This window comes from Parasteatoda tepidariorum, chromosome 5, assembly GCF_043381705.1.
Source record: "Parasteatoda tepidariorum isolate YZ-2023 chromosome 5, CAS_Ptep_4.0, whole genome shotgun sequence".
Taxonomy (NCBI): domain Eukaryota; kingdom Metazoa; phylum Arthropoda; class Arachnida; order Araneae; family Theridiidae; genus Parasteatoda; species Parasteatoda tepidariorum.
The window spans coordinates 24279059-24306146 of record NC_092208.1 but is presented as its reverse complement, the minus strand read 5'-3'; the positions used below and the strand labels follow the sequence as shown (position 1 = coordinate 24306146).

Sequence of the window (27088 nt, the reverse complement as noted above, 5' to 3'; positions counted from 1 at the left end):
GAACCTTATAATCAAAATGTCTATGACTAAAGAGAGGATTAAGTAGTTTTACAGTAATGTTATTGCATAGTATAGTATAAATGACATATATTGACTGCAAGATATCACAACAACCATTTTAACTTAGTGGGTAAGGCCCCTAAAACAAAAGGGACAGTAGTTTTGTAGACCTCATTTACATGACAATCAACAAGGGATGCCAATTTTTGGACAATAAAAGTTAAGATAAGTCACAAAAAGTTCGGGGAGCTATTGAGTGCTCTGATTTTATTCCATCTTGAAAAAACCTAAATCCCAACTGCTATGTGAACTTCAAGGCTGATATAGGCCTTATTTATTTTTAGCCGTGTCTCAGACAATAAAATTGTTAAAAAAACATTTTGTATTTTTTGTTGTATTTTTTTCAGAACACCCAATACAACCATGAAAGTAAGGTAAATAGCAAATAAAAATAATACCATTGTAGTTCAAAACAAATTCCAAACTAAATCATAAAGCAAACAGTGCACAAATTTGGAACTTACATCATTTAACAACCAAGTCTTGGCAGAATAATTTCTGTTTGGATAAGAACTATTTATGCCCACTTTCATCCTGAATAATTTATGCTTCAATCGCAAACAAAATATTTCATGTGCTGTTAATTATGTAGGCATATTAATTAAAATTTAATATTTACATGATAAAGGTTTAAAATTTTGTTTGCAAAATAAAATTTAAGAAAATCTTAAAAACCTAATTAGTGAGAGTTGTTAATTTTTGACAATGGACCATAGAACATTTATCAAAATTCAAAGTCCTTTTACAGGTCACTAGATATAATTTTGCTCCCAAGATGACTGAATTGTATTTGGGTTAATAATTTTATAAACTTGTATTGGAGATCCAAACAGCTCCAGTTTAATTACGACTAAAATGCAATTTTCTAATTAAAAATAAATCAAAGCTTATTATAAGGGGTGTAGGTTGCCCAAAACTAAAATTTGGACCTTAAAATTAATGATATAACTTTGTTTTAATTTGTTGAAAATTAAAACAGCTTCATATTTATTTAAAAACACCAAACTTGTTGGGAAGACAAAATCAATAACTTAAGTTATGAATTAAATATAGGTCAACAGTTTTGTATTACAACATGCAAACCATTTAATATACCTACAAAAAAAAATTATTAAATATTTTTTCTCTCTCATAAACTTAGCAAATTTTGATTATATGACACGGTGCCGGAATCAAGGCTGGTAACCCCAGTAATTGGCATCCCTGCATGCATTTAATATGGCACTGTTTTGATGGCATTCACAGTGGGCTGAGATCGCTAGTGGGCGTTTGCACTGCACTGCTGTTCACCTCTAAAGGCTGGGATTTGTCTTCACTGCTAGTGGAGGAATTCTGAAATGAGAGTGCTCTCTTTAGTGCATGCTTCCTCTTCTTTAGGGAAGACATGAAACGCGAGCTGGCACTCGAGTTCGAACTACCACCCTGTTTTTTACTCGTTGACCCTGATGGGGTCGCATCAGGTGGAGAGTCAGATTCTTGTGAGGAATTCTTTTTCAAAATTTTGATTTGGGGCAAACTAAGCTTTCGCTGCACTCTTTTATGTTGATGCCTGGCATAAGGTGTTTCAAAATTGATGCTCATAGCATCGAGATCTTTCTGGATGATGGGTATACTTTCAAAACAGCTTTCATCAATGTCTTTCAATACTGTACTCTCTGTAGATGGCAGAGTTTCTGAATTGCCAGAGTGTGTTTTAGCGTCAACGGTCAGGTGGCTTTGAGTTGAGTCTTCTGGTTTCGGGACCAAGCGAGGAGTACTGGAAGGTGAAGAACCTAAAATTATTTCTGCTTTCTGATCATCAATGTTACGAATGATGGGAGAGTTTTCTTTCATAGGAAAGGAGAATGGATCTGTTTGGCAATTTTGGTCTCTCTTTTTTGAATTGCTAGTCAATTTTTTGGTAGATTTTGGGCATTGAACAGGAGAATCAAAACTGCTGTTGTTATACTCCATTCGTCTTTTCTTTTTTGATAGAGAACTGCGGTGAAAATGCTACAAAAATGAAATGAAAAGTATTAAAAAATATTTTGATATGTAGAATTAAAAACAGTTAGGAAATATATTTTTATCCATACTTTAACAGCTTCTCGTCTTTGAAACTCCACTTTTGCCATTTTTGTAGCTACCCATTGTGGTACATCAGGAATAGCATATGCAATACCAAATTTAATAGACAAAATAATGTGCTGCAACAATAATGTCTCTTATAAGTTCATATATGTACATACAAAGATTTAAAATGAGTTGTTAATATAAAATTTCTCAACAAAATATGATAAACCTTATGCAAAACCAAAACAGATGTAAGTTATTAAATATTAGATAGTAACCTGATAGAATGAAGATGTTAGTTGAAAATAAGATAAATATAGGTATCAAAAAAATAACTTTAAAAAGTATAAATTTTAATTTAAAAATAAGCACATAATTGAAAAGTGCAAACTCATCATTTTGAAGTCATAAATAGATAATTTAAGAGCTGAACTACTACTTTATAATTTTACAATTAGATTTACGATTAGACTTTTTCAGATATAAGTCATTGAAAGTTTGGATTAAGAGATAGATAAACACATTCGTTTTTCTTTTCTTTTAAATCAATAGTTGTTAATATTTATATATCAATGGAAGTAAATTACCCCTTTAATGCTACACTGTATAGTTTAATTTAATACGTAAAATCTTTAAGCAACAAATAAATTTTTTAGGAACAATACGTTATATTTTTTAGAATTTGGACAACTACACTGTATAAAAAACAAAACACTTAAGTAAACAGTTTTACAAAATTTGAGTTAGTTTTCTTTGAGATATATCTAAAATTTATTTTTTTTATTAGTTAGAGATTTAAGATGTAAAATGAACACACACTAATTTGATAAAATTTTATGAATTCTCAAATGATATGACTTAGAACAGCTAAAATATCAGCTGTGTACCTTTAAGAGAAAAAACGGTTTTAGAATAAGGGATTGCAAAAACTACACAAACCTCTAATATTACAATTAGAATTATAGTTCCTTGAGTTGAAAGATTGGGAAACATTCTTTGGACTTGTCCTGACATGCCAATCAATGCACAATTTACTATAACAGCGATAACTCCCATCACTTCCATGGCATCCTATAATCCAAAAAGCATAAATCATTAAGTATACACAACAACCAGTTATATTAAGATCAGTAAAATTCGTACATTTTTCTTGATCTAAGCTGAACAAAAATGAATTTAAACTATTGCAATGTGTGTTCATCTTTTAACATTTTATATTATTTAATTTATAAACATACAATATAAAAAAGCAGTGGTCTGAATTAACTTGCTACATGTAATGAAATTACTGTAGTCACTACTTCTTTCGTAATTTTCAGTGAAGTGCGCTACTAAAAAAACATAGTGTAGCGAATAGTGCAGCACAAAGAAAAAAAAGTAGTTTATTGCGATTCCTAACAAATACTTTTAACATTAGTTTAGAAAAGAAACAAGGTTCAAACGCAAGTAATTATTTTTAAAATTTGACAGAAGCAAATCTTAAAGCCCCTCAGTGGCTCAATGTGAGTGAGTGTAATGTATGTTTATGAATAAGAAACAACAAATGATGCTTTGAAAATTTACAGCCACCATCTGTTTCTTACCTTTTATCTACGGCAAACCTGAAACAATTCTTTGGTGGAACTTCTAAAGTATAAAAAGCAAAGAGTTTTTTATGGAGCAACCCACTTAATATTCTTATTGTTGCTTAGCTTCTCTATGTAGTGTCCCTGATTTTATGGTAATTAGCTTTAACTACTTAAACAAAAACATTTGATTTTCGACAACATCAACTAAAATTCTTCCCATTTAATTTTTTCTCTGACGCTTTTTTTTAACTCTTTTATTCTTAGAAACATCTTTCAATAATGAAATATCTCTGATTTCAAAAACATCTCCTTGTTTTTACTTAAAATTGCAAAGTTGGATTAATACAACATTGTGTTCTGCTAAGGGAAATAAAAGATTAAGATCATATTTAAATCATTAGATTATTTGTCTTAATGAATGTTTTCCATTGTTAAATAGATACTTTGATACTTTATTGAGACTTTTAATTTTACATAGAATGATTACAGCCTTGTGGTACAGATTTTAATCATGCAGTGAAATTGTCTAAGCAAAACAGTGTTTAAAAAATAATTATCTTGGGGTTAAATTTTTAAAACATTTTCTGATTAAATTTGTCCAAAAAAAACTTATTAAACTTTTGATTTTTATTTGACTAAATGCATACATGCTAACAGATTTTTGCCAATTCGAAAAAAGCTCAAAGTTATGATGATTCCCTCCAACATCTACCAGTTTTCAATAGTCACAGCTATACTCAAAATTTTTATAAAACTCAGTTTTATTGTCTGGAATGCTTGAACAGAATTTTTTTCCCCCCACTATCAACTTTTTATATTTTAATTTTTTTTCCGAGTGAGCAAACATAAGCTGTCTCATCTGGAAAGGTCAATTTAATCATTTGAAAATTATTTCCATAAAAATAAATGATTTAAAAATTTTCATGTTTAAATAAGCCAATTTATTATTCTAATCCATTTTTTATAATTAACATAACTCGAACCATTTTTTAACAAGAAATTGAAGTAGTCAAGCAGGACTACATTTCGAAAGTAGTATGAAGTCACTACATTAAAAACAATGTAGTTGTAATTAGCAACAAAAAAATTTAGTTAGCAATAAAAATTTCCTATCACTGACAGTTATATTTTAACTACGGAAGCATTAATTCCAACTTAATCAATGCTTTAATCTGGTTCCTCTCTAAAATGTCAAATTAAATTATTAAAAAAATTATTAAATGGTTTAGATGTACCAGAAGAAGGAAATTTTATAAAAACTCTGGAAGGATTAAATAAAATCCTAAAACAAAGAGAAATTTCTTTTTAATTGACTATCTCTAAAAACTGCTCTTTGATGAAAAAGAAACATTTCATAATAGATTAATCTAGAAATATTTTAAAGATAAGTAATAAAAAGATATCAGTACATCTTATTCCTAATTTAAAAAAGAGCCTATTAATAAAGTGCTTTATTTTTCTTAAGAAAAAAATAGTTGCTATAATTGTTAATAGTATTTAATGTGCTTAATGTTTTACCACAATAATTGGCCTATTATACAATTCTTTTCCAAAGAGAAAAATCAATCAGCAATTTTTTAAATGAACTAAAATAAAATGCAACTAATATCCATTTTACCAAATCATTATCCTACACATAGACCATGCATGCATTAAAAGATGATTTTATTTTGTCAGATAAACAGCAAACTACAAAAAAACATGCCAACTCCTACCTGCCAAGTTCCTATATTCTCTGCTCGCTGACCAAAAGGCCTTTGAAATATCATGCACAATTTAAATGCATCACTCCTGATCTCAATAACATTGTTCAAGAGAGCACACATAGCAGCCATTGGGAAGGCAGATGAAAAAAGAATAACATAACCAAACTGAATAAACATTTCTAAGTAATCTTCAAAAGTTCCCTCATACTGAAACAAAATGCAATCAGTCAAAAAAAGTACAGGACTGAAATAGCTAAGCTATATCATAAAATGCATTAAAATCATCCTATTAATCTCTTCAGGGGTGGCAGAATAAAAATTGTCCCACTTATTTTTTAAAATCAATATATACCGATAATATTGTAATTATTTCTTAAAGAATGCAGTTTTTCATCTACCAATCAACCACTTTTAATTTTGAAAATGTAAAGATAAAGCAAATAGCTACATTGAGCATTGATATGCAATTGCAACCAATGACCACAATTTTCTTGACTATATTTTTTTATTGAAATTATCAGCATGACAAAGGGTTATAAAACAACATTATATTGATTAAACAAAACAAGTAGCACTGGCAGAAATGCATCTATGTATTTCTGCCAGTACAGTAGGATACAGTAATCTGTTTAACCAGGATGGTAAGGAAATGACATGTCCAAGATAAGTAAATATCCCAAATTATTAAATTATACGAAATTTTTTAAAAAAATGTAAAATTATACAATTATGACATTAATAATTTATTTTCTAACTCAAAAGAAATAGAATGAACGTAAATTTTAATGTTATATTACAACTACTCATAACGATACAGTTGAATGAATTTTAAGTAGGAAATTTTGAGAAGAAATTGAAACTTCCAATATATTTCTCCCTATTCTGTATTTGTCCTTTTCCAGGTCAACCCAGATAATTCAATTTCGGTTAATAGAGTGTTTACTGTATTAATAAACTACTGATACAGAATTAAGTGGCAAGATAACCACAGATGAGGGAGTTCTCCGAAATGGCCAAAAAATATCATTCAGTTATTCATTCATGCAATGGGAATTTTTATTAATATTTTGCCATTCCAACAAAGATAAGTATCACTGATGAAAATTTAAAAGAAAAATTAAGATGAAACCTCGGTCACCTGGTCTAAGTATTGCAAAATTGTATTGTTTTAAGTATTGCAGTAACAAAATATTTTGGACTAAATATTAATAAGAAAAAAAGTCTGAATTTCTTGTTAAAAGTAATAACATCATTTATTTACTTTTTTTTTTTTAAAGTTTATCTTAATAGCAGAAACACTAGGATCCAAATTTTGCATTATAAGCCTCTTGTTCAATATTTAACTGTAATTTTATGAAAATTATGAATTATAAAATATCTACTAAATAAATGAAGAAGAAAAACCCAATTATAATTATTTTAAACAATTGTAAATATTTCATATAATAAATGTATATTTTCTGGGAAAGGGCACTAGGACATAGGCACAATTGAAACATAACCAGGTCATAAGACTACTTGTCCCCATTTTTTTTTTAAATACTAGATTTTAAATTACTAGTTAGTGAATACAACATTTTGTACTTAATTTGTATTTAACAGATTTTTCTAACAATGTAAGTATAGGCAATTAACTTTTTCCCTCCTCTGAAATCCTAACATTAAGTGTAATAAGGATATTTGATTTAACTACATTTAATGCAAATCTGTTGTATTGAAATATCTTATGAAAAGTTAATCTTAATTCATATACATACTCGAATATAAAATACATAGTAAGATAGTTAGTTTTCATGGAGATTTTATATATTTTATAAAAGCATGTAACAAATACAAAAATAATGTATTTTTTATTGAATTCAAACACAATCTTCCCTTCAGTCATACAATCTGACCATATTCACTCGTACTCATGATCAAATTTTTGAAAATTTTGATAGGAAAATATTAAAATAATAGAATTATTTTATTTTCATTTTATTTTATAACCGTCATTGAACTGCCGACTTAATATTGGGTTTACAACTACTAATGTTCAACTACTTAGCCTTGTAATTTTGAGCCCAATCCAAAAGACAAGGGAACTCCTGGATCAAGTATTGGGAGAAATTTGCCTTCGTGGAGGACTTTTTGATGGAACCAATCAACATTTAATTTACAAGGAGAGAAAGACCACGAGAATCTCGAACAGTTAACCTGACGGCAAGGGGACTCTAACTCATGATCTGTCAACCACTGAGGATAGTTTTACGTCAGCATTGTGGTCAATGCAAGGCGGATGCGGAATTCGTATCGACCAACCATTGCTGGGATTCGAACCCGGTTCACCTCATTGGAAGGCGAAACCTAAATCCACTGAGCCATCACGGCTCGAATTATTTCATTTTTTATTTTATATTATAACCGTCATTAAACAGATGAGCCAATTTTAGGTTCACGACTACTAATGTTCAACTCTATAGCCTTGTAATTTTGAACCAATCCAGGAGACAACAGAACTCCTGAATCAGTACCCCCAGAGGCATGATTTGTTATGGGAACATGGAGGCCTTTGTGACTCAACAGATTTAACGTGCATCAGTCACCATTTACTACACGAGAAGTCTTCAGCCTGCAGGGATCGAATCCACGACCTCTTGGACATGGGCCTAGAGACCTACCACCCAGGCTAACCCAGCCCCGAATTATTCCACTTGGAAAGTTCAGAAAGATCCAATATTCTACAACTATAAGTTAAACATATAAATATATTTTAAAACTTCAGCTTACTTTATACATGGCACTTTCTACTTCAGCCTGAGTGAGGCTGTTGTAGTTTTTCCTTTTTTTCTGATGATCATGAACAGGAGTTGAGGATGTTGAAGACAAATAGTCACTTTCCTGATCAGAACTAACATCTTTCTGTTCCTGATCAGATCCAGCAGGGGAGTGAAGAGCCTGATTTGAATTCAAATGAGCCAATTTAAATGTTTCAGTAATAAAAGGTATGAAGGATTCCTTGATATTGCCAACCACTTGCCGTGTTATCAAGAGAGCAGCTAATTGCTAATGAATGTAAAAATGGTTTAGAATTAGTAAAAACTAAATTGAGAAAAACTTTAAAATGATCAAAGAGATTCGTTACCAGTAATTTTTTGAAACTTAAAAAAATTTAATAAAATGCTTTAAGTAAGTTTAAAGAAATAATTTTAATTTAACTGAAGTTTGTACAGTTTTCTATAAAATTTTTAACTTTATGTTTTAAAAGTATAATTGTTTCTTAATGATTAAAAATTTTAAAACAAACACCAGAAATATTTACCTCTTTTAACTTTTCCATGTCTTGCAGATAGAAGGCAATGTAGAAAAGAGATAGAAAGGAGTTCACAAACTGAAACTAGATAGAAAAATTAGAAACCCTATATTAATTAAAATAAAAAACTATTTTACAAATTCAAAACAAGAAATATAAAGATTATGTTATTAAGGTATATAAAAAAGCTATTATTCACATACAATATAAATAAACAATATAAATAAACAATTTATTTAAATTTCATGCATTATGCTGTTATTTCTGTTTCTTTGACATTATTTAAACACTTTTAAATGAGATTTCTTTTCTCCAACTGATTTTCAAGAACCAACACATAGTAGTAGTTGTTTTATTTTTTTACCTGCTAAACCTTTAGAAAAAATCAAACATATGGAAACATATATCTAAAAGTATCGTACTATTTAAACACATTAAAAAAAATTTATTCCATAAAGGTAAGTATCATTTAATTTTAAAAAAATAACTTGCTCTCAGTGACTATCCTTTTGGAGTGAAGTAAAACCTTTTTTCTCTTTGATGAGATTTGTCTACATGTTTTCATAAACACCTAAAGTTAGAAGGCAGTACATAAAATAATAAGCTTATTATTTACAGTTTTGAAAAGAAAATTTTTTTAAAAATTTAAACGTTAATTTAGACAAAATAACATTCATATTAGCACACTTCTTATCATTTTATAGGCAAATCTTACAGTTAAATTTTAATTTAACAAATAGTTGATAAAATACTCATAGTTACATCTCCAGCATATTGTAGCTATGATTTGAACATTTGTAGTCAAAAGTTTGCCAGAGATTTTTAAACTTTTTTACAAGTTTACAAGAAAACATGTATGAGCTAGAAATAATAAAATTTTTTTCATGTAACCAATGGCAAAAGAAACATTATAAAAAATTATTAAAAACTAAAAAATATTTTTGAAACAAACTAGTAAAACATATATATATATTAAAAAAACATATATAAACAAAAATCCATTCATTCATAATTAAAAAAAAGTGTAACAATACAGAATAGTAATAAAAACGTATAAAAATATCATTGTCTTTACAAATGATTTAGAGAACACACTATTCTTAATTAAGTGCAGGAAAAAGTAGCTTCTTGGACACAATAAGCCTAGCAATACAATAAGTAAAAATTCTTGGCAGGCATAAAAAAAAAATTTATAAAAATTTTTACAATTCTTTTCAGGCAAAAAAATAACCAAATCAGTAGCATAAAAGAAACATTAATTTACATTCAAATATTAAGCTGCAAATATTCATGCAGGAAAAGGAACGACAATATGGGAGGAAATTTCAAGCATAACAATACTGATATACCATACTAACCAATAACTCTTTGGCTACAAGATGATTTTCATATTCCTCTTCTCCCCTATAGTTCTCTGGGAAAGCATAAAAAAAAGGGAAAATAAACGTATAGAACTATTTGGATTTTGGAATCTAAATTGATCATTGCAGGGGATAGAAGAGTATATTTTCCCAATTCCACAGGAAACAGAGAGTACATTTCCCCAGTTTCGCCTTCTACATGAATGTTAAGCTAAAATGTTAAGTTTTCTAAAAGAGCATTAGTAGGATAGAACTTGAGTGCATCGGAGAACTTTCGAATGAATGATGCGAGGCAAGCGTTATAGCAATCTGTTATGAAGAATATGTTAGGCCCATCTATTGCTAAAGTTAATACTATATTTAATATTACCAATAGAAGATAAATATGTAATGCTTATGTTAAGTCTATGCTAAGGTATTGTATCTCTACTGATGGCAAAAAAAAAACAACAAAAAAAAAAAGCTGAAATATATTTGCAATTTTTTTATAATAATAATAAATGATTACTTTATAAATTTAGATGAATGAATAGTTTTAGAACAATTGACAGCATTGCTTGAGAACTGATTTAAATAAGGAAATAAATATTCAATCATATGTAAATTTAAAAAAAATTTCAATAGCACTAAAAGTAGTGAAAATAAGTAATACAAACATATGAAAAATAAAGCATTTTTAAAGCTGCGGAAAAAAATAGATCTTAGGAAAAAATATATTTAGTTTTTTAAAAAATTTCTATAAAATATATGTAAGAAAAGTGGAATAACAGAAATAAATTTTCTTTTTTATATTTTACATTTAAAAAAATGCAATAAAAAAGTAAATAAATAAATTATTTATAGTCTACAAATTATTAATGCAAAAAGCCTCTAATCTCAAGCAACTAGAGTTTATACTAGATAAGATTGAGAAATCAAGATATCAAAATTGGCATTCAAATATTTTTCAAAAGAAAAACTACATGAATAACTAATATTATAAAAAACAATAAAAACTAAAAATTATTTTATAAAGTTCGGATAGAGCTAACTGAAAAACTACTTTAACAGAACAGCACACATAACTCATAGCCTGCTTCCGTGGATGAAGACCAGAGTTTTAAGAGAAAATAAATAAGATAGCTGAACTAAATGATTAAAAGTTAAAAAAAAAAATTGTAAGAGCATACTTTACCTAAAAAAAATGTTTATAAAAAATTCTTAAAAATAATTATGAAGCTTAATAAAGGGGTATTTAATTAAATGTTAGAGTTTTCAGTTCTTTTTCTATAAGGTTAATAACAGGCAAGAGATTGCAAAAAAAAGAGGAAATGCACATGAATTTAAATTACTTTAATTAATTACATTTCCCAGCATCTGATACTAATCTATCAATAAATAGATTTGAAAATTACTTTTATTTTTGCTTATACATTTTGAAAAGTATATGATAGAAAATTATCAGCAGAGTGATTATTTTGCAATCAAAAATAATTTTTCTTATGATGTAATGCTCTTAATGTAATGCACTTAATTAAGGAAATTATAGTAACTGACTGCTCTAAATGTTAATATAAAACATTTATTTTTTTAAGGCAACTGAGTATAACTTAACAAAAAATAAATTAGTGATTTATTTCCTAAAATCTTAACTGCTTAAAGCCATCAAAAAAATCTAAATTTCAAGCAACTGATCACAATCTCTATCCACAGATGGACTTAAGGTTCAGTTGATTAGAATTCATACATTTTGAAAAGTGTATGAAAGAAAAAGTATGGCAATATGGTCTCAGAAAAATTGAAAAATAGTAGATCCAAGAAAAAATTTCATGCCTGTAATAATTACTTTATAATATAATATGTACATTTGAATTTGCTAATATATAATATCAAAGAATGAATTGTAAAATGATCCTGATGTTGAATTCCAATACAAATAAGTATTATATCATTAAACATCAAATTATCATAGCGTGAAATATCCAATGAATCAGGAATCTTAAATTTTAACTTGCTACTTATTGGAGAAGAATTTGCGCAGCAAACTAAAGATACAAAATATCATGTTAAGCTTAATTTTAAAAACTTTGAATTTTTAAAATATAAGTAATTTGCTTAAGAAAGCCATATATCATGCAAATAAAGTAAAGTAGCCAAATATCATCTATAAGCTGCATAGCTCAATTATTGTGCTAAGCTTCTGAAGTCAAAATGATATGGTACAGTAGACCTTCAACAATCTGGATAACTTTAGAGGGGGATAAAAGCAGGTAATGGATGCTATCCAAATGGTTTTTCCACCCAAAAAGGAAAAACACTTAAACAAATTTCAATTGTTGTTATTATTTTTTTTAAATTTGAAATCTGAAATAGTATTGAAATGCAACTAATCCCAACACAAATGTTTAAATAAAACATCTAATGATTTCAGCAAATGAAAATACATCTTTTCAGCAATGCTCTTTTGCATCAGTGTCATAACCGTTTGCTAATTATCTATACTTCTTAAAATAGTATTTTTGAAAAATATAATAAAATAGTTATTGAAATAATAATTAAGATTATTGTGAGAAAAATGTTATTAATATGCAATTATTGGCATAAAGAATTGTAACAATTGTAGCTAATTAGTTACATTTCAGACAATTAGAAATACCGCTAAATAATAAATAAATAAATTTTGCTAATGTTTATCTGAGAAAAATGTTATTAATATGCAATTATTGGCATAGAGAATTGTAACAATTGTAGCTAATTAGTTACATTTCAGACAATTAGAAATACTGCTAAATAATAAATAAATAAATTTTGCTAATGTTTATCTGTGCTACTTCATAACAATAGTACCACACGTCATACCATAAATCTAGGTAGTGTTGTATATTGTTATTATCAGCACCTCATGACTGTCTCATCAGTCCTCATAAATTTTAAGTAATGCTTAAAATTTTAATTTTAAGTTAAGCCTTAAAAGGAAATTTTAAGTTAAGCCTTATGGATTTTCCTTTTATACTGGATTAATTAATTTATTAAGTATACTATTAATTTATAGCCTTTATTAAATTATTTTTTAGCTTTAATTTCAATTAACCAGTAAAATAAATATTTTTTAGTAAGTATAGATAGGGGCTCTGACCTATAAACATATACCCTAATAAATGTGTAAAATATGTGTAGACTTTATAATTATATAAAAATGGTTTTATTTATTATACTTCCTTACTTCAGGGCCTTAATTAAAAATTAATATTTTTGTTGAATTATTAAAATATAAATAAATCCTTTTGAATGATTTAAACAAATTTAAATGCTATACTTTTTTAATTTTTAGAAACTTCTTTTCATAAGTTCTGGTTTATGTTACCAAAGTTTTTTCCAATATTATTATTCTTAATGTGCTTTTTTCATAGATTTCAGCACTGAAATTTAAATAGCTAAATCTTACAAATTAGTTCATATAATTCCAGCTAAAAACCCATACCCTATTATTTTTCTTCTTACCAATTTTTGTTAATTATTAGTCAAACTATTTTTAACGTATTTTTTTTTATTATTTTGCTTTATAAGTTTGTTTTGTTTTTTTCTTCTTTCATTTGTACCTCATTTACAAGTACATTATTATTTCTTTTCTTTTTTTTGAGACATTGGTGTATTATATTGAGTAATTTTCATCTTAGGATAATTATTCTTTATTTTAAAATGTGTCTGTCACAACAGAATACATCTTGAAGAGAACCTTAACGCTCATTTTTCCTTCGTTCATTCAGTTCGTTTTTATTATATTTCTAATATTATATATATATATATATATATATNTATATATATAGTAATAATTTATGAATTTTATTAATTAATAATATAAATTATTAGAAGACAAAACAATAACAAATAATGTAAATAAATTTCTTGTTTGGTCTTTTTTGCAAATTTTCTTTAATTCCATATTAGACAATAGTAATAAATTCAGTAAATTATTCAAATAGTTGATTATTCAGTCTGGGTTTGGTTATTCCAGACAATTGAAACTCTACTGTACATAATAAATAAATGAATGATGTATTTAAGAACTTAATATAAAGTTTCTAAAGATGAAAAATTGATTGGAAAAATATTATAGCGAAAAATTTAAGTAAAATTTTTTCGTATTCAGTACCAACCAGAACTAATTTGATAATCAGATGGTTTTGAAAACTTTCTTCCAGTCTATAGCTTTCTGTAAAATAAGACATTTGTTTAGTTTGCTTTTCTCATTTAGTTAAATTTAACCTTCATTTTTAATGCTTTTTACAATACCTGTTCATAATTGTGAGATTTTTTGTTATCTAATATTTAGTGGAAAAAAGCAAATATTAACCTAAACCAAAGTTTAAAATGTTTGTTTTTAACAAAAAATAAAAAAGAACACTTAATACCTTTCAACAATATCTTTTTTGAGTCATTAATAAATAATTTAAAATATTTAATAAGAACATCTGAATATAATAAAGGACATGCAGATTAGAAGAATAAAAAAAACTCATTCTTATTTTCATTATCACTTATTAAATAAATGGCAACTAGGAACTTTAGATAAATATTACACAGAAATTAATAAACAATTGAAAAGCATTGAATTTATTGAAGAGCATGGAAACATTTTCAATTATAAAAATTATTAATTATTTCAATTGAAAATGTACCGTTAAAGCTACGAATTTAATTTCAGAGCATACCCTCTAACAACTACAGAATTTTGTAATTGTTTGAAAATATTTTTCTCAACAGTTAATGTTTCAATATAATATAGTAATAAATCAGAATGACAATTTTGTGATATCAACTTTACTTCACTACTAAGGGAAAAAATATTTTGCAAAAACTTCAAACGTTTAAGTGCATGTAAAGTTCTATTTTAGTTATAGCATAAGATATAATAAAGTACTAAAAATTAGCATGTAAACTTCATATTCTAAAAAGTATTATTTTCCATAAAAGTAGCAGAATACAGCAAAGTATTATTTTTTAAATTTATTTTTAGAAAAAACTTACGTTTCTTATTTAATGAAAACTTAATGAATAAAAACTTTCCAGATAATGAAAAAAAATAATGCAAGCTTTATTACAAAAGGTTTAATAAAATATTCAACTCACCTTTATCATTTAACCATACAGCTATTTTGTGATAAACACCATCCAAAACATTTATAACTAATGCCAAAAGGACTTTCGGAAAAAGAGTCATCCAAAATGGGAAGCCACGAGCATCAATCATTCGATCCCACCAAGTCTGTGAAGAAGAAAATTCGGCGAATTACTAACCATTAGACTTTTTTTTAATAATTAAAAAAAATATGAAAAGGACATAAGTGTCCATTTTATGTCAAAGTTTTAAAGCTTCACAATTCAAAAACCATTACATATATAATAAAATGATATATATTTTCATAATTTAAATCCAGTCAGGAAGTAACAAGGACAAAAGATATAAATTTGAAGAAAAAATATTTTGTGAGGTATTGCTGAATATTAAAGATAGCTTTTTTGTGATATAATGAATTAGGAATCTGAAATAAATAAAAATTGCTTTTGCTATCCAAAACTTTGGAGACAATTGGGGGGGGGGATTTGATTAAAATAATAATTGAAAAATGCATTACTGATAAAGACATGTTATATATTTTTTCTGAATAAATAATCACTATTTAAATGTTCTGAGTTCTGAAACCAGAATTTCAAAAAATAAATCTTGGCGGTTACTCTGGAGTTGGTGGTATCTAAAGCCATATAGGTCAGTGATCTATTGGGAGTCCATATAAATCCAAAATTAAAATAAATTTTTTCAGAAAATTTTAGCAAGTTTTTCAATTTTTCTTCCATTTAATAAAATAAAAAAGAATAAATTAAGACTTACCTTAACACTTGTTACAAGGTTAAAATTAAAAATCTTATCAGCAAGGTTAAAATTATAAAACATAAATTTTTTGTATAAGTATTTGAAAAAAAATTTAAAAAAAGGCAGGTAAAAAATATGTTTATTTTTTTAAAAAACTAATGTAAAGAATGATTAGAAAAGATAAGAAATATTAACGAAATTCAAGAAGAACATATAAACCAACAAAGGATTTAAAAAATAATTAACATTTAAAACAACATATTCATTTTTTGAAACGAAGCACTTTCACTTTACAACACATACAAAGAATGCAATAAATTGCAAGCTAATAACAAGCACATTATTTAACAATAAATTTATTATTTTAAACACTTAAATTTATTATATTTAAATTATTCTTTAACTTCATGAAAATCTTCTTTGTAAAGGAAATAACACTAAATTTTTTTAAAAAAGTGTGTAAAAGGTAAAAGCTTTGAAAAATTAGACATTCTGCCTTAGATTTTAGCCTCATCTAACTACAGCTATTGCCACTTATTCCAAGGAATATTTTTAAGAGAGGTGTTATTTTTTAAGCCACACACGTATGGTTGTTTTAAGATGAGAACAGAGTTAATATAGAAAAAGAAGTATAACATCAAAAGAGGAAGATTGAATTTTACCTGAAGCTCAAATATAAGAAACATGACAAGAAACACAGAAAGAAGACAAAAAGCTATGATAGGTAAGCTAACACAGTAGCGAAACAGATTACGTTTCCATGCAGGATAAGTAGGCTCCATTCTTCCAGTAATGGGACTGACTGCTAAAGGACCCTAAAATAGTTTAGAAAAAATCACAACCAATTGATATATTTTACTAAAAGATTCACGCAAAGAAATTTAAATTAAATAGAAAATTATAAATCTGTAAAAGATAGGAATAAAGCTACTTAAAATTTTCAAGACTTAGTTGCAATTAATTTAAAATAAGCAAACAATTAAAGATTATAAATTTTTTCTCATGACATGACATATGACTTACAGTTTAAAGAAGGTAAAAGAGGCAAAAAAATCAAGCGAAAGTGGAAAAGTGATCAGCTTGAACGAAACATAGCTTTTGGCTTTCAAGACATATCTATAATCTAGGTGTAGATTTACAGCACTGAGTAACTTTAATTCTGAGTAAGAATAAAAATTATTATTTTTTAGTAGGAAGTCAAAAGATTGTTTAACACTGCTGTTCACCATAATATAAATTATTAAACATTAAATGAAATTATTATTCAGTGGAAATTAAAATTCTAGAAGTTTTGAAACATATAAACCATAAAAATTCACAGGTTAAGAGTTACGATGATTCAAAGAATGCATGAATGACAAAAGTCATATTTAAAAGATTGTTTCTTCAAGCTATTCACTCAGTATGATTGCTATTAAAAACATTATATAAAAAAATAAAAAACTTTCTGACAAAAAATTCTTTTATGTTATTTTTTTTTATTGATAACATAGAACTAAGCATTAAATAACGGAGGTTATGTATTACATTAAATATTTTCACAAATTTACTCACAGTAAAAAGGGGTCTTGGTTCAGCTAAAAGTTCATTATGAATATCCAATGTACCCCAACGATAAGCCAACTCTGCACAGTTCCTTTTCCATGATTCCAGGTACAGAGTAGCCCATAAAACATTAAAAAGTGCAAACACAACAAAACAAATATCTTCTGTTGCCTAAAAAATAATGCATATAAATAAGAACAAAAAAGATGACTTCTCAGTTTAATTTCTTATTTTTTTCCAATTCAAAACATTTAATTTGTTATGCATTTTAAAACTAGCAAGAAAGTAAAATTAATAAAATCATATAAATATAGATAGAAAAAGTTTAGCAACAGAGAAATAGATATAGCCTATGCTTTTTAAAACTACACTCTATTACAATGACAAATACACACACAGTGCCATTTCCAATGAAAAACAAAAAAGAAAACTTTACGACATAAAAATAACATTAAAAATTATAGTACTGCACCTCATTTTATTGGACATAAATTATTATTCATTTTATAAAAATAAATTATAAATATTATAAAAGAAATCAAAATGTTATGCCGCATTAACAATGCCAAAATGCTTAAAAATTCAATAAAGCTTCGTTTATATATTTCACATTCATACATCTTTCTAATTTATACGAGGTTTCATGGCAGTCTCAGTTCATTCTTAATTTATGCAATGTTAAAATTCTTTGTTTATATAATGGGAAAAAAACAATTCCCAGGTTTATGTTGCTTTTTTCAATCTTTTTTCTTTCATTTGTCAAAAACATAAATATTTGGCCTGGATTTGAGAAAATATAAATAAGGTTCACAAAAGGAATTTTTCGTCTCAAATCTATAGTCATCCTGTATGAAAAGCTTGGACAAATTGTGTACTCAAGAAGTGAATTTGATGTATGCTTTCTTCTTCATTTTTGTAATAAATGCTCTTTTTTTAATTTTTATTACTACTATCTCTATATTTTCTATATGAATAACATTTACTTTATAAGAACAATTATTTTTATTATGAACCTTTATTAATTTGTTGAATTTTTATTTTTATGTCTTTTGCATTTATACGTCTTTTCATTTAAACCTCTTTTTATTTAGATGTCTTTTCATTTATACTTCTTTACATTTAAACCTCTTTTTATATTGGTCCCTAGAAAGGTGTATAAATGGAGATCCACTTTTCATGAAAAGTAAAGATTTTAAATTGAATTCTTTATATTAACAAAAGCTTTAATTATGAAATAATTTAATCGAAAAATATAAGCAAAACAAACTATAAGGATAATAGGAAAACAAAATGAAAAATCTAGGAAATATTGAATGGATTTATCACTTAAGATTTATTTGCACCCAAACACTGTCATTGAGAAATCAAACATTTACTACAGTAAAAGATCTACATATTGCAATTCTATAAATTGCAATTTTCCACAAACCACATTAACTTTTATGTTCACGCATAAAAGTTAATGTGGTTTGTGGAAAATTGCAATTTATAGATCTTTGAAAATTCCAGCTAAGAAATTTCCATAGCTAAGTAAGAACACTTAACATTTTAAATTAATTGTTTAAATATTTCTGAAAAGGTTACAATTTCAAAAGATAGGCAAACTAAAATGGATACATTTGTTTGCTACTAATTCTAAAAAATTTAATTTTTTCCTGTAACTAATAAATACTTAGTTTATATATCTGTACTTTTAAATATTTGTCTCTAAAGATTATTTTAAAGAATTTTTTAATTGATCTGTACCGGATCAATATTGTTGGCATATATTTGTGGAGTAATTTTAAATATGTATAAAATGAGCAATTCAATATACAACACAAATTTCTATAAAAACCTAAAACCTAGCTTTTCAAAATTAGCATTATAAAAATCTCCTACAGTAGAAGTATTAATCTTAACCCTTTCATCATTGAGCCTTAAATTGAACCAAAATTTCTTATTTGGGCATGACTTCGCCATCAAACAACATGAGACATACCAACTAAAAAATAAATAAAACGGAGGAGTAATCCTCAGAGAATTAAGTATAACTTAAAGAAATATCCTTTACAGAAAATGTGTCATAAAATATAGTCTAATGAATAAAAAAAACTGTTCAACTTCAATTGAAAATTTAAACTACGAATAAAAATGAGTAAAATATGAATACCAATACCTGATCCTTTCCATAATAACGTAGCCATAGAAAAAGACCAAAAAAAGCAGGTAAAGTAAGAGCTTTAGTATAATGTCCTAGCCATGCAAAATACATTGCAATTTTCACACCAAAATAGTCACAAATATCATCTGCAAAACAATAAAAACTGTTTAAGAGAATTACTAAGTAGATGATACATGTACATATTAAACATTTCAATCATATCAAGTTTTTTTTTTAGAGTTATTAGTAAAACTTTCAATAAAACTAGTCTTTTTTAAAAAAAATTGTATGCATAAAAACTTTCAAACATTTTAATAAATAATTTTTCTTAATCGAATACAATAAAACACATAAAAAATCAGAGACAAATACATAATGAAAAAACATTAAAAAATCAAAATATTAATTATAAAATAAAATTACACGTTTAATCAATTTTAATACAAAATTCTGTGAAGAAAAATTAGAAATTTTCAAATAAATGAGGTTTGGTGGAGATGAGGTCATTTCTAAAAAATTAAAGGGAAATGAAATTTAATTAGATTTTAATTAAATTCAATAAAATCTGCAATATCTGATTTAAAAATTCTTTACAGTTATTATAGATTACATTTTTTATTATTGTTTTGAATGGAGATTTATTATTTCAGAAATTTTGTAATTATCCTGCATATACAATTTTAAATGAAACAAAGAAAAAAACTTACTTAATGGTTGATAATTTAAAAATGCTTGCATCCAAGTTCTTTTCAGCTTATTAAGATCTTCTGAGTTGTGTAATGGCAAAACTTGAGAAATTACACCATCAGCCAAGCATTTTGGAACTAAAAAATTTATAATTATCAAATTTTTTTTAAAAAAAAGACCTCAAATTTTACTAGATGTTAAGAACATAAAAGCACAAATTGCATATTTTCCTTTAAATTTATAATTTTGAAGCGAACTTGCATAGTTAGTACAGTATGCAGTTTACTTTCCTACAATTTCTTTACCTCTTATAAGTTCTTACGGAAAGAATGTGCTCTGTTAGTTTCTAAATATATATAACAATATAATTTATTCTGTAACAAAATTTATGGGTGGTAATAAACCCAGTAGCAGAATTTACGGAGAATTAAGCAACACTATCCTCCTAAATCTAAATTTGCCTATGACCTTAACAGAGTAAGATAAAGAATATTATTAAAATTCAGCTTATCATTATATACAAGTAGCAAAATTTGCAAATATCAGGTCCTTAAAAATTATACATGAACATTTTTGAATTGTAGTGGAATTTTATACAATGATACTAAAAAAATGGAATAAATTCCCATACAGTTAATCCTGAAGGAAAAAAATTCTTCACTCTTAGTTTTTTTACAGTGTTATTTCAATTCAGCTTTTTAATTTTCAGCAGAAAATTTTTTAGAGATGCTTTAATAAGCAGTCTTAGCATTTATTTGTCAGCTTTTTAAAAAGAAAACTTTGATGAAAAATAATATGCAGATACTGTAATAATATACAACACACACTGTGCTATAGGGTTTCTGTTACTGAGGCTAGATTCAGTTAATAAAAAGAATGTCCGATAAGTCATAAGTTTGGGAACATCAGGACTATAGACTTTGAAGTGACAAGAATATATTTGAAAAAGCAGATAATTAAGAGATAATGAAAAGTTACTGACTAATAGGTTGTCCTTCAATGAATTTAATGTGTACAAGTTCATCCTTGTCTGATGCTCTCAGCCCATGTAGAAGATTCAAAATGATACTTTGCCTCTCTTGGCTACTTAAGAAGACATCCCTGTTCTCAGATTGGTTGAAGCATTCTCTCTCTTCGTAAACAAATTCTTTCATGCCACCACCAAACTGCGGTTTTAGCGGTTTGCGAAGTCGTTCCTCTTCAGCTCCTTTCAGCAAGCTATAAACACAAGTAAAAAATAATAAAATATTTTCACACCAGTTCAGTTTAAATAGTGTTTTTCAACAAATATGCAATAAATCACTAGGACACATAACAGTTTATCTGATGCTTTATAAAATGCAAAGAACATTTTTGTTAAAATGTTTTGTGCTTAATAATGATGAAACTTGAAGATTTCTTAACATGACAGAAAAAGCTTCAATTCCAAATTCTAAAGTTTATTGCAACATGCACTTCTGTATGAATGCACAACTACTACTATTCCACAACTCTACAGTCCATGAAGGACCTTGGCCTCCTTTACCTCGCAGCTTCACTTTTTCCGGTTCTTGGCCTTTATACAGTGGTACAAAATAAGAAGATTTTGTTGCTGGTTCACAGACAGTGACTAAAAGATATAACTAAGTTCATAAACATTGTCACTGGTTTGCTTACGTGTCTCCATTAAATATTTTGTTAAAAAAAAACTTAATTTGAATAAAAAAAGTTAATTCGAATGAAAAATTGCTTTACAAAGAATGCATTATTTTCACAGTTATGACAAATTATGCTTTCACATGACAACAATTCAAACCAAAACATGAAACTGAAATCAAAACAGAAACAGCATTCCGTCCCTTTACATCAATTGTTGGTTGAAGGAAACAATTTATGTAAAGGGTGATTATTATTTTAAAATGGTCTGAAGTAAGTTTTAGTGGTCGATGTAAGTATAGCTCTGGAGCTCTGATATATGTATATTACGAAATATTTGAAATAATAAAAAGGCAGAAATCTTAAGAAGGAAAAAGAAAATGATCAAACAGAGCTAGATGAGTGAGCTGGTCAGAAGTAAGATCTGCTGTCATTGATTGACCGATGTTTAGTTTTTGTACTAACTTACAATGGCCGTCGTGGTTTTTATGTACTTTGTAATATGTATCATTAAAACTATGTTTGAATCATCTTAAGTGTCTGCAAACTTGATTTATATACAATTATGCCGTCCTCCACCATCAATTAATTATTTTCCTTGCAGTTAGTGCATTTCCCTTCCATTAGACTATAATTTTATGCTTTTGGCGAAAGCATGTGGTGAACTAGAAACCTATTTTGAAGTATGTGCATTCTAGATCATCAAACAATAACAAATTATATTATTAAATACAACTTGAGATATTTTATAAAACTGAATCAAAATAATGACTATACATTCACACTAAGTACAGATATATTTATAGCTTTTAACACACTTATTAGAGTCACATCTTTATAGTTTTATTTTTTAAAACATTATAATTTTATTTTTATGACGCAATAAATTTGCTGGTGGCAAACAAGAGCTTGCATAGCAAAAAGTTTTTTTGGGGTCCAACATCCTAAGAATGTAGGAAAAATTGTAATTTTAAAATACATTTTCAGCAAAACCATGAGGTAAAAAAATACCATTTTCTTTACCATTAAAGAATTGTAAAACTACAAATAATTGTTTAATTGTAAAACTACAAGTTTAATTAAAAAGGCCTATTTCACTTTTTCAAAAAAAAAAAAAAAAAAAAAAAAAAAAAAAAAAAAAAAAATCAGCTTTAATAGATTTTTGTTTAAAAAAATTTCTGAATAAAGATAAATACATGTTTTAAAAGTTTCAAATTATGAACAACAAACTCTCTTTTACTCGTTTTTAATAAAAAAAAATTGTCTATAAGAATGGCCAAATTAGATTTCAAAACAAAGTAAAATATTTTCTTTTCTTCATTTATTAAAAATGTAAGGTTCTTCCTTTATTTGCAATCTTATGCACAGATAAGGGTAGGGAGGAAACCTTTTACACAAATACATTTCGGCAGAATATATAAGAAAGTCATAAAATGTGAAATTCATTGGCTTTAAAAAAAAACCTAAGTTTTCTTTCCTTCTCTTTCTCATTATATTAGGCATCAGTTTTAAAATGAAAAAGTTGAATAATTTCACTTAATTTTTCTTTTTTTTACAATTCAAAATAACTTTAAAAGTAAGACAAGTGTTTCAAAATAATTGTTTTTTTTTACTTTATGATTTCTTAAATCAATGACACGGCAATCAAGATATTGCAATCCTGATTTAAATTACTGATTTTAATTCTCTTATATGAAATATTGAAACCCTAGTAAATATGAGGGTCGATTTACTTTTCAAAAGATGTCGTTAAGTAAAATCCATAGACATTAGTGTGCCGATGATGTCGAACTTCTACCATCAATTCCGGTACATTCGCCCTCAGTTGTGTTAACACCCATACAAGAGTCTCCTCATCTGCTGTAGGAGGAAAAGTTATCACAACATCACAGTCATGACTAGGGAGGCTATTTTTCCAAACTTGTCCAGCAGCTAACAACTGTCTTGATACCGATATTCGTTTTCGAAGTAGTCTTCCAGCTATTGATAAATAATATAGTAAATGTAAATAGTGAATTTTTTTTTTTGGAAAAAATAACATACATAGAAATCTAATTCAAACTAAATCAACACATATCGTCAAAAAATAATACTAATAATTCATTTTTATAAACTGTGTTAACTTTTAGATTTTCAGTTAACACACTCATGAGGCAATTTATTAGAAATAAGCTTTATTTTCCAAAAAATCTGCTAAGAATAAAATATTTAATTATAATTTGAATGTGACAAGTTATTAAAATCCCCCCTGTACAACTTTCTCAAATATTGATGAGCAGCAGATGACCAAGGCATGTGAAATATAATTGCTGGACCTGGTGCAAGAAGATAGTAAGTCCAGGTTCTCAAATTTTAGGTGACAATTTCATTAAATTTTAAAGCATGACAGGTTTATGTAGTTTTTGTCCAAGCTATTTACCATACAGGAAAGGACTGGCATTGCATTTGTACGCAATTCTTGCACTCAGGACCTGATATAGAAATGAAGGGTTTGGAGGCATAGAACTGGTGGAAATTAACCTGTTGTTTAATCTGAGTTCTCCCTAGGAATAAAATAGAGCAGAGTGCTTATTCACAGAAAAGGGCAATTTAAGTTTTGAAAGGGCACTCACTTACCACCATTAAAATTTAACAAAATAAGCCATTACCACCAGAAGCCATCATCTAAGCCACTACCACCATTAAAATTTATGTACTAATAATTGAATTTAATCCCAGATTATTAGATTACCATCTTATACTATTTTAGGTGTGTATTTCACTAAGAAATTCTCATTCATTATCAAAATGAAAAAAATATTTTAAGCTTCGGAAAAATAATTAAAGGCAAGCTAAAAGACAATCACTGAGTATAAATTTTCTTCAAAAAAAATAAGCTAAACAAATTATTTTAATTGATGAACAACTTTAAGACTTTTTCTATAATTTAAATTGAAAATTATGAGAAACAAACATTTAAAGGTTCATTTTTTAGTAAAAAATAATTATTCAAAAAAAAGAAAAAAAAATATGGAGAAATTTAAAACAACTAAAAAGTTCATTAATATTCCCCCTCACTAATAAAAATTTTGAATATCTCTGGAACTGGACAATATATAACTGGACAACTGAACTGAACTTCTTACTGAAATGAAGGAATCAAATTAAAAATTAAAGTTAAATATTTACCAGTCACTAAATAAATCAGAAGTGGACTTTTCATGAAAAGAAGCAAAAAAAAAAAAAAAAAACTTTTCCTGGAAAAATAAAATAAAAAGGCAGTGTTAAGATATGGCGGTTATTTTTACAATAGGGCAAGAAGGGGGCATTTATAGGGATCAAGGGCAAGTAGGGGGTGCTGCCCTTCAAAAATGATTAGGAATTTATTAAAGTGTTATTATTTATGATATATCAGTAAATTTGGGCTTATGTTGATTTCAATCTTTAACAATTCTTAAAAAGAAACATAAAAAGAAATTGATTGTAACATTTATGAGGCCTCTATAAATGAGGGGGCCTAAGCCTAGGCATCTCAGACTTTATTTAAAACAAGTATTGCTCACACTGATCAGAGCAACTATATTCTATGCATTCGAAATGGCATTAAATTTTTTTTAGAAAGTTTGGACTCACCAGCCACTCTGTCAGTACCTATACTAAAATAATCACAAAGTTTTGATAACATTTTAAAAACTAAAAATAAATATTACAAAATGGAACAAGCTCAAAAAGTAAAATTCACAACCACACCCACACAGAGGATATTTCCATATTGGTACTGATTAGCGTGAACTGATATCATTATTTCATCAAGTGAAACTTTCTGGTTTTTTAATTGGAATGAATTTTAATAAATATTCATAGTTACTAGTCTGGCATAGCAATGTGTTGTACCATTTCAGTTTACCTGATTCTGTGATACTTTTCTTAGTTTCTTACATGCCACTGTTAAGTTTACAACAAAATCAAGTGATTTTTTCTGAGCAGACGCAAGTACAAAAATCCTCCTCCCTCCTGAATTTTTTTAAAAATTTCTTACAAAGATAAAAACCAGGCAGATTAACTCCCTGATTTCAGTTGGTACAAACAGGTACCAATGTAGACACATCCCTTACCTAGTTTTTGCATTTATTCACTGATTTTAATTAAATAAAATGGTTAAAAAGATATTATTTAACTCATGAAAGATTTAATTAATAATAAAAAGTATCAATGTAAAGTTCGGCCAGAAATTAACTTAGAAATATTTTTGCATATGTACGATATCTGTTCGAGGCAATTTCAATTGCCAAGGCACAAAAATTTTAAATTTGGAAAAATAAAAAAAAATCTGAGGTTTGTCATATTGAATTGGTTCCCCCTAGGAGGTTTTTTATGTTTTTCAATGGCCACACTAACAGGAGGTTGCAAAAACTTGACGTCGATACTGATATGAAAATCTAACTTTGAACGAGAAAAAACAAAACAAAAATCTAATCTCATTAACTTTGAAAATATTATAAAATACTTTAATTAGCAAAAAATCTTAAATAATTATGTATTTGAAAGCTGTCACCACTCAAAAATTTACTACGTTTTTTAAAAAATTTTAAATAGATTAACTATTTTTATTTAAAATAGTTTTTTGTTAAGAATCTAAAAAAACATGCAATAGCCTAATCAAAAATGTCACTATTTAACATAAATCGGCACATACTTTTTTAAGAAATCATTACCCCAATTCACAACAGTTCTGAATAACATATGAAACACACATCAGGACAATCTTTCTGAACTACATATAAATAAACATTATTTACATCAACATAAGAAAAATAAAAAAAGATAATTTTACCTTCAGACAGTGTCATTCGAGACCCTTTTTTCCTGTTACGCATCTCGCTACTTGTATGTGATCTAGAACCTAGCATTTTGTTCGACTATTATAAATCGACAGTAAAATATAAACGTAAAATTCCTTTAGAAAAACAGAACTGCTTCAAAAATCTTTAAAAATGTTATATTTTAAGTACAATATAAATTCATCTTCCCACACATTTCAATGCGAAACTGTTTCTGCTCTGCAGATTAATTAGTGATGCCATTTTTATAGTAATAAATTAACAATAACAAAAAAATTTTGCACCGATATTTAAAACTAAATAACTTTTCATTGTAATAAAAATTTTATAAAAATAATAGATCAAACAACTTTGATGAGCTATTACTA

General features: G+C 27.0%; 1 protein-coding gene across 1 annotated transcript; it reads right to left on the bottom strand.

Moving 5' to 3' along the window:
• Nucleotides 1–756: 756 nt before the first annotated feature.
• On the bottom strand, nt 757–26961 carry LOC107454920 (white walker). The gene is made up of 15 exons (XM_016072267.3): nt 26714–26961; nt 23634–23880; nt 21248–21483; nt 20286–20402; nt 19594–19724; nt 17445–17606; nt 16553–16705; nt 15149–15284; nt 10037–10092; nt 8688–8762; nt 8156–8431; nt 5396–5593; nt 3052–3183; nt 2136–2246; nt 757–2052 (listed from the first exon to the last, which is right to left on the bottom strand). Exons 1-15 carry the CDS (start codon nt 26787–26789, stop codon nt 1300–1302), a joined length of 2859 nt encoding a protein of 952 aa, XP_015927753.1. The 5' UTR covers nt 26790–26961; the 3' UTR covers nt 757–1299.
• Between the last annotated feature and the right edge of the window lie 127 nt (nt 26962–27088).

Bases quoted from the DNA above. Each gene is read 5' to 3' on its own strand.
- LOC107454920 (XM_016072267.3), bottom strand. From the start codon at position 26,789: ATGCTAGGTTCTAGATCACATACAAGTAGCGAGATGCGTAACAGGAAA. The intron at 8,432-8,687 runs GTAAATATTTCT...TACATTCATTAG, and splicing joins ACATGGAAAAGTTAAAAGAG to CAATTAGCTGCTCTCTTGAT. The intron at 2,247-3,051 runs GTTTGTGTAGTT...TTATTGTTGCAG, and splicing joins TTCTAATTGTAATATTAGAG to CACATTATTTTGTCTATTAA.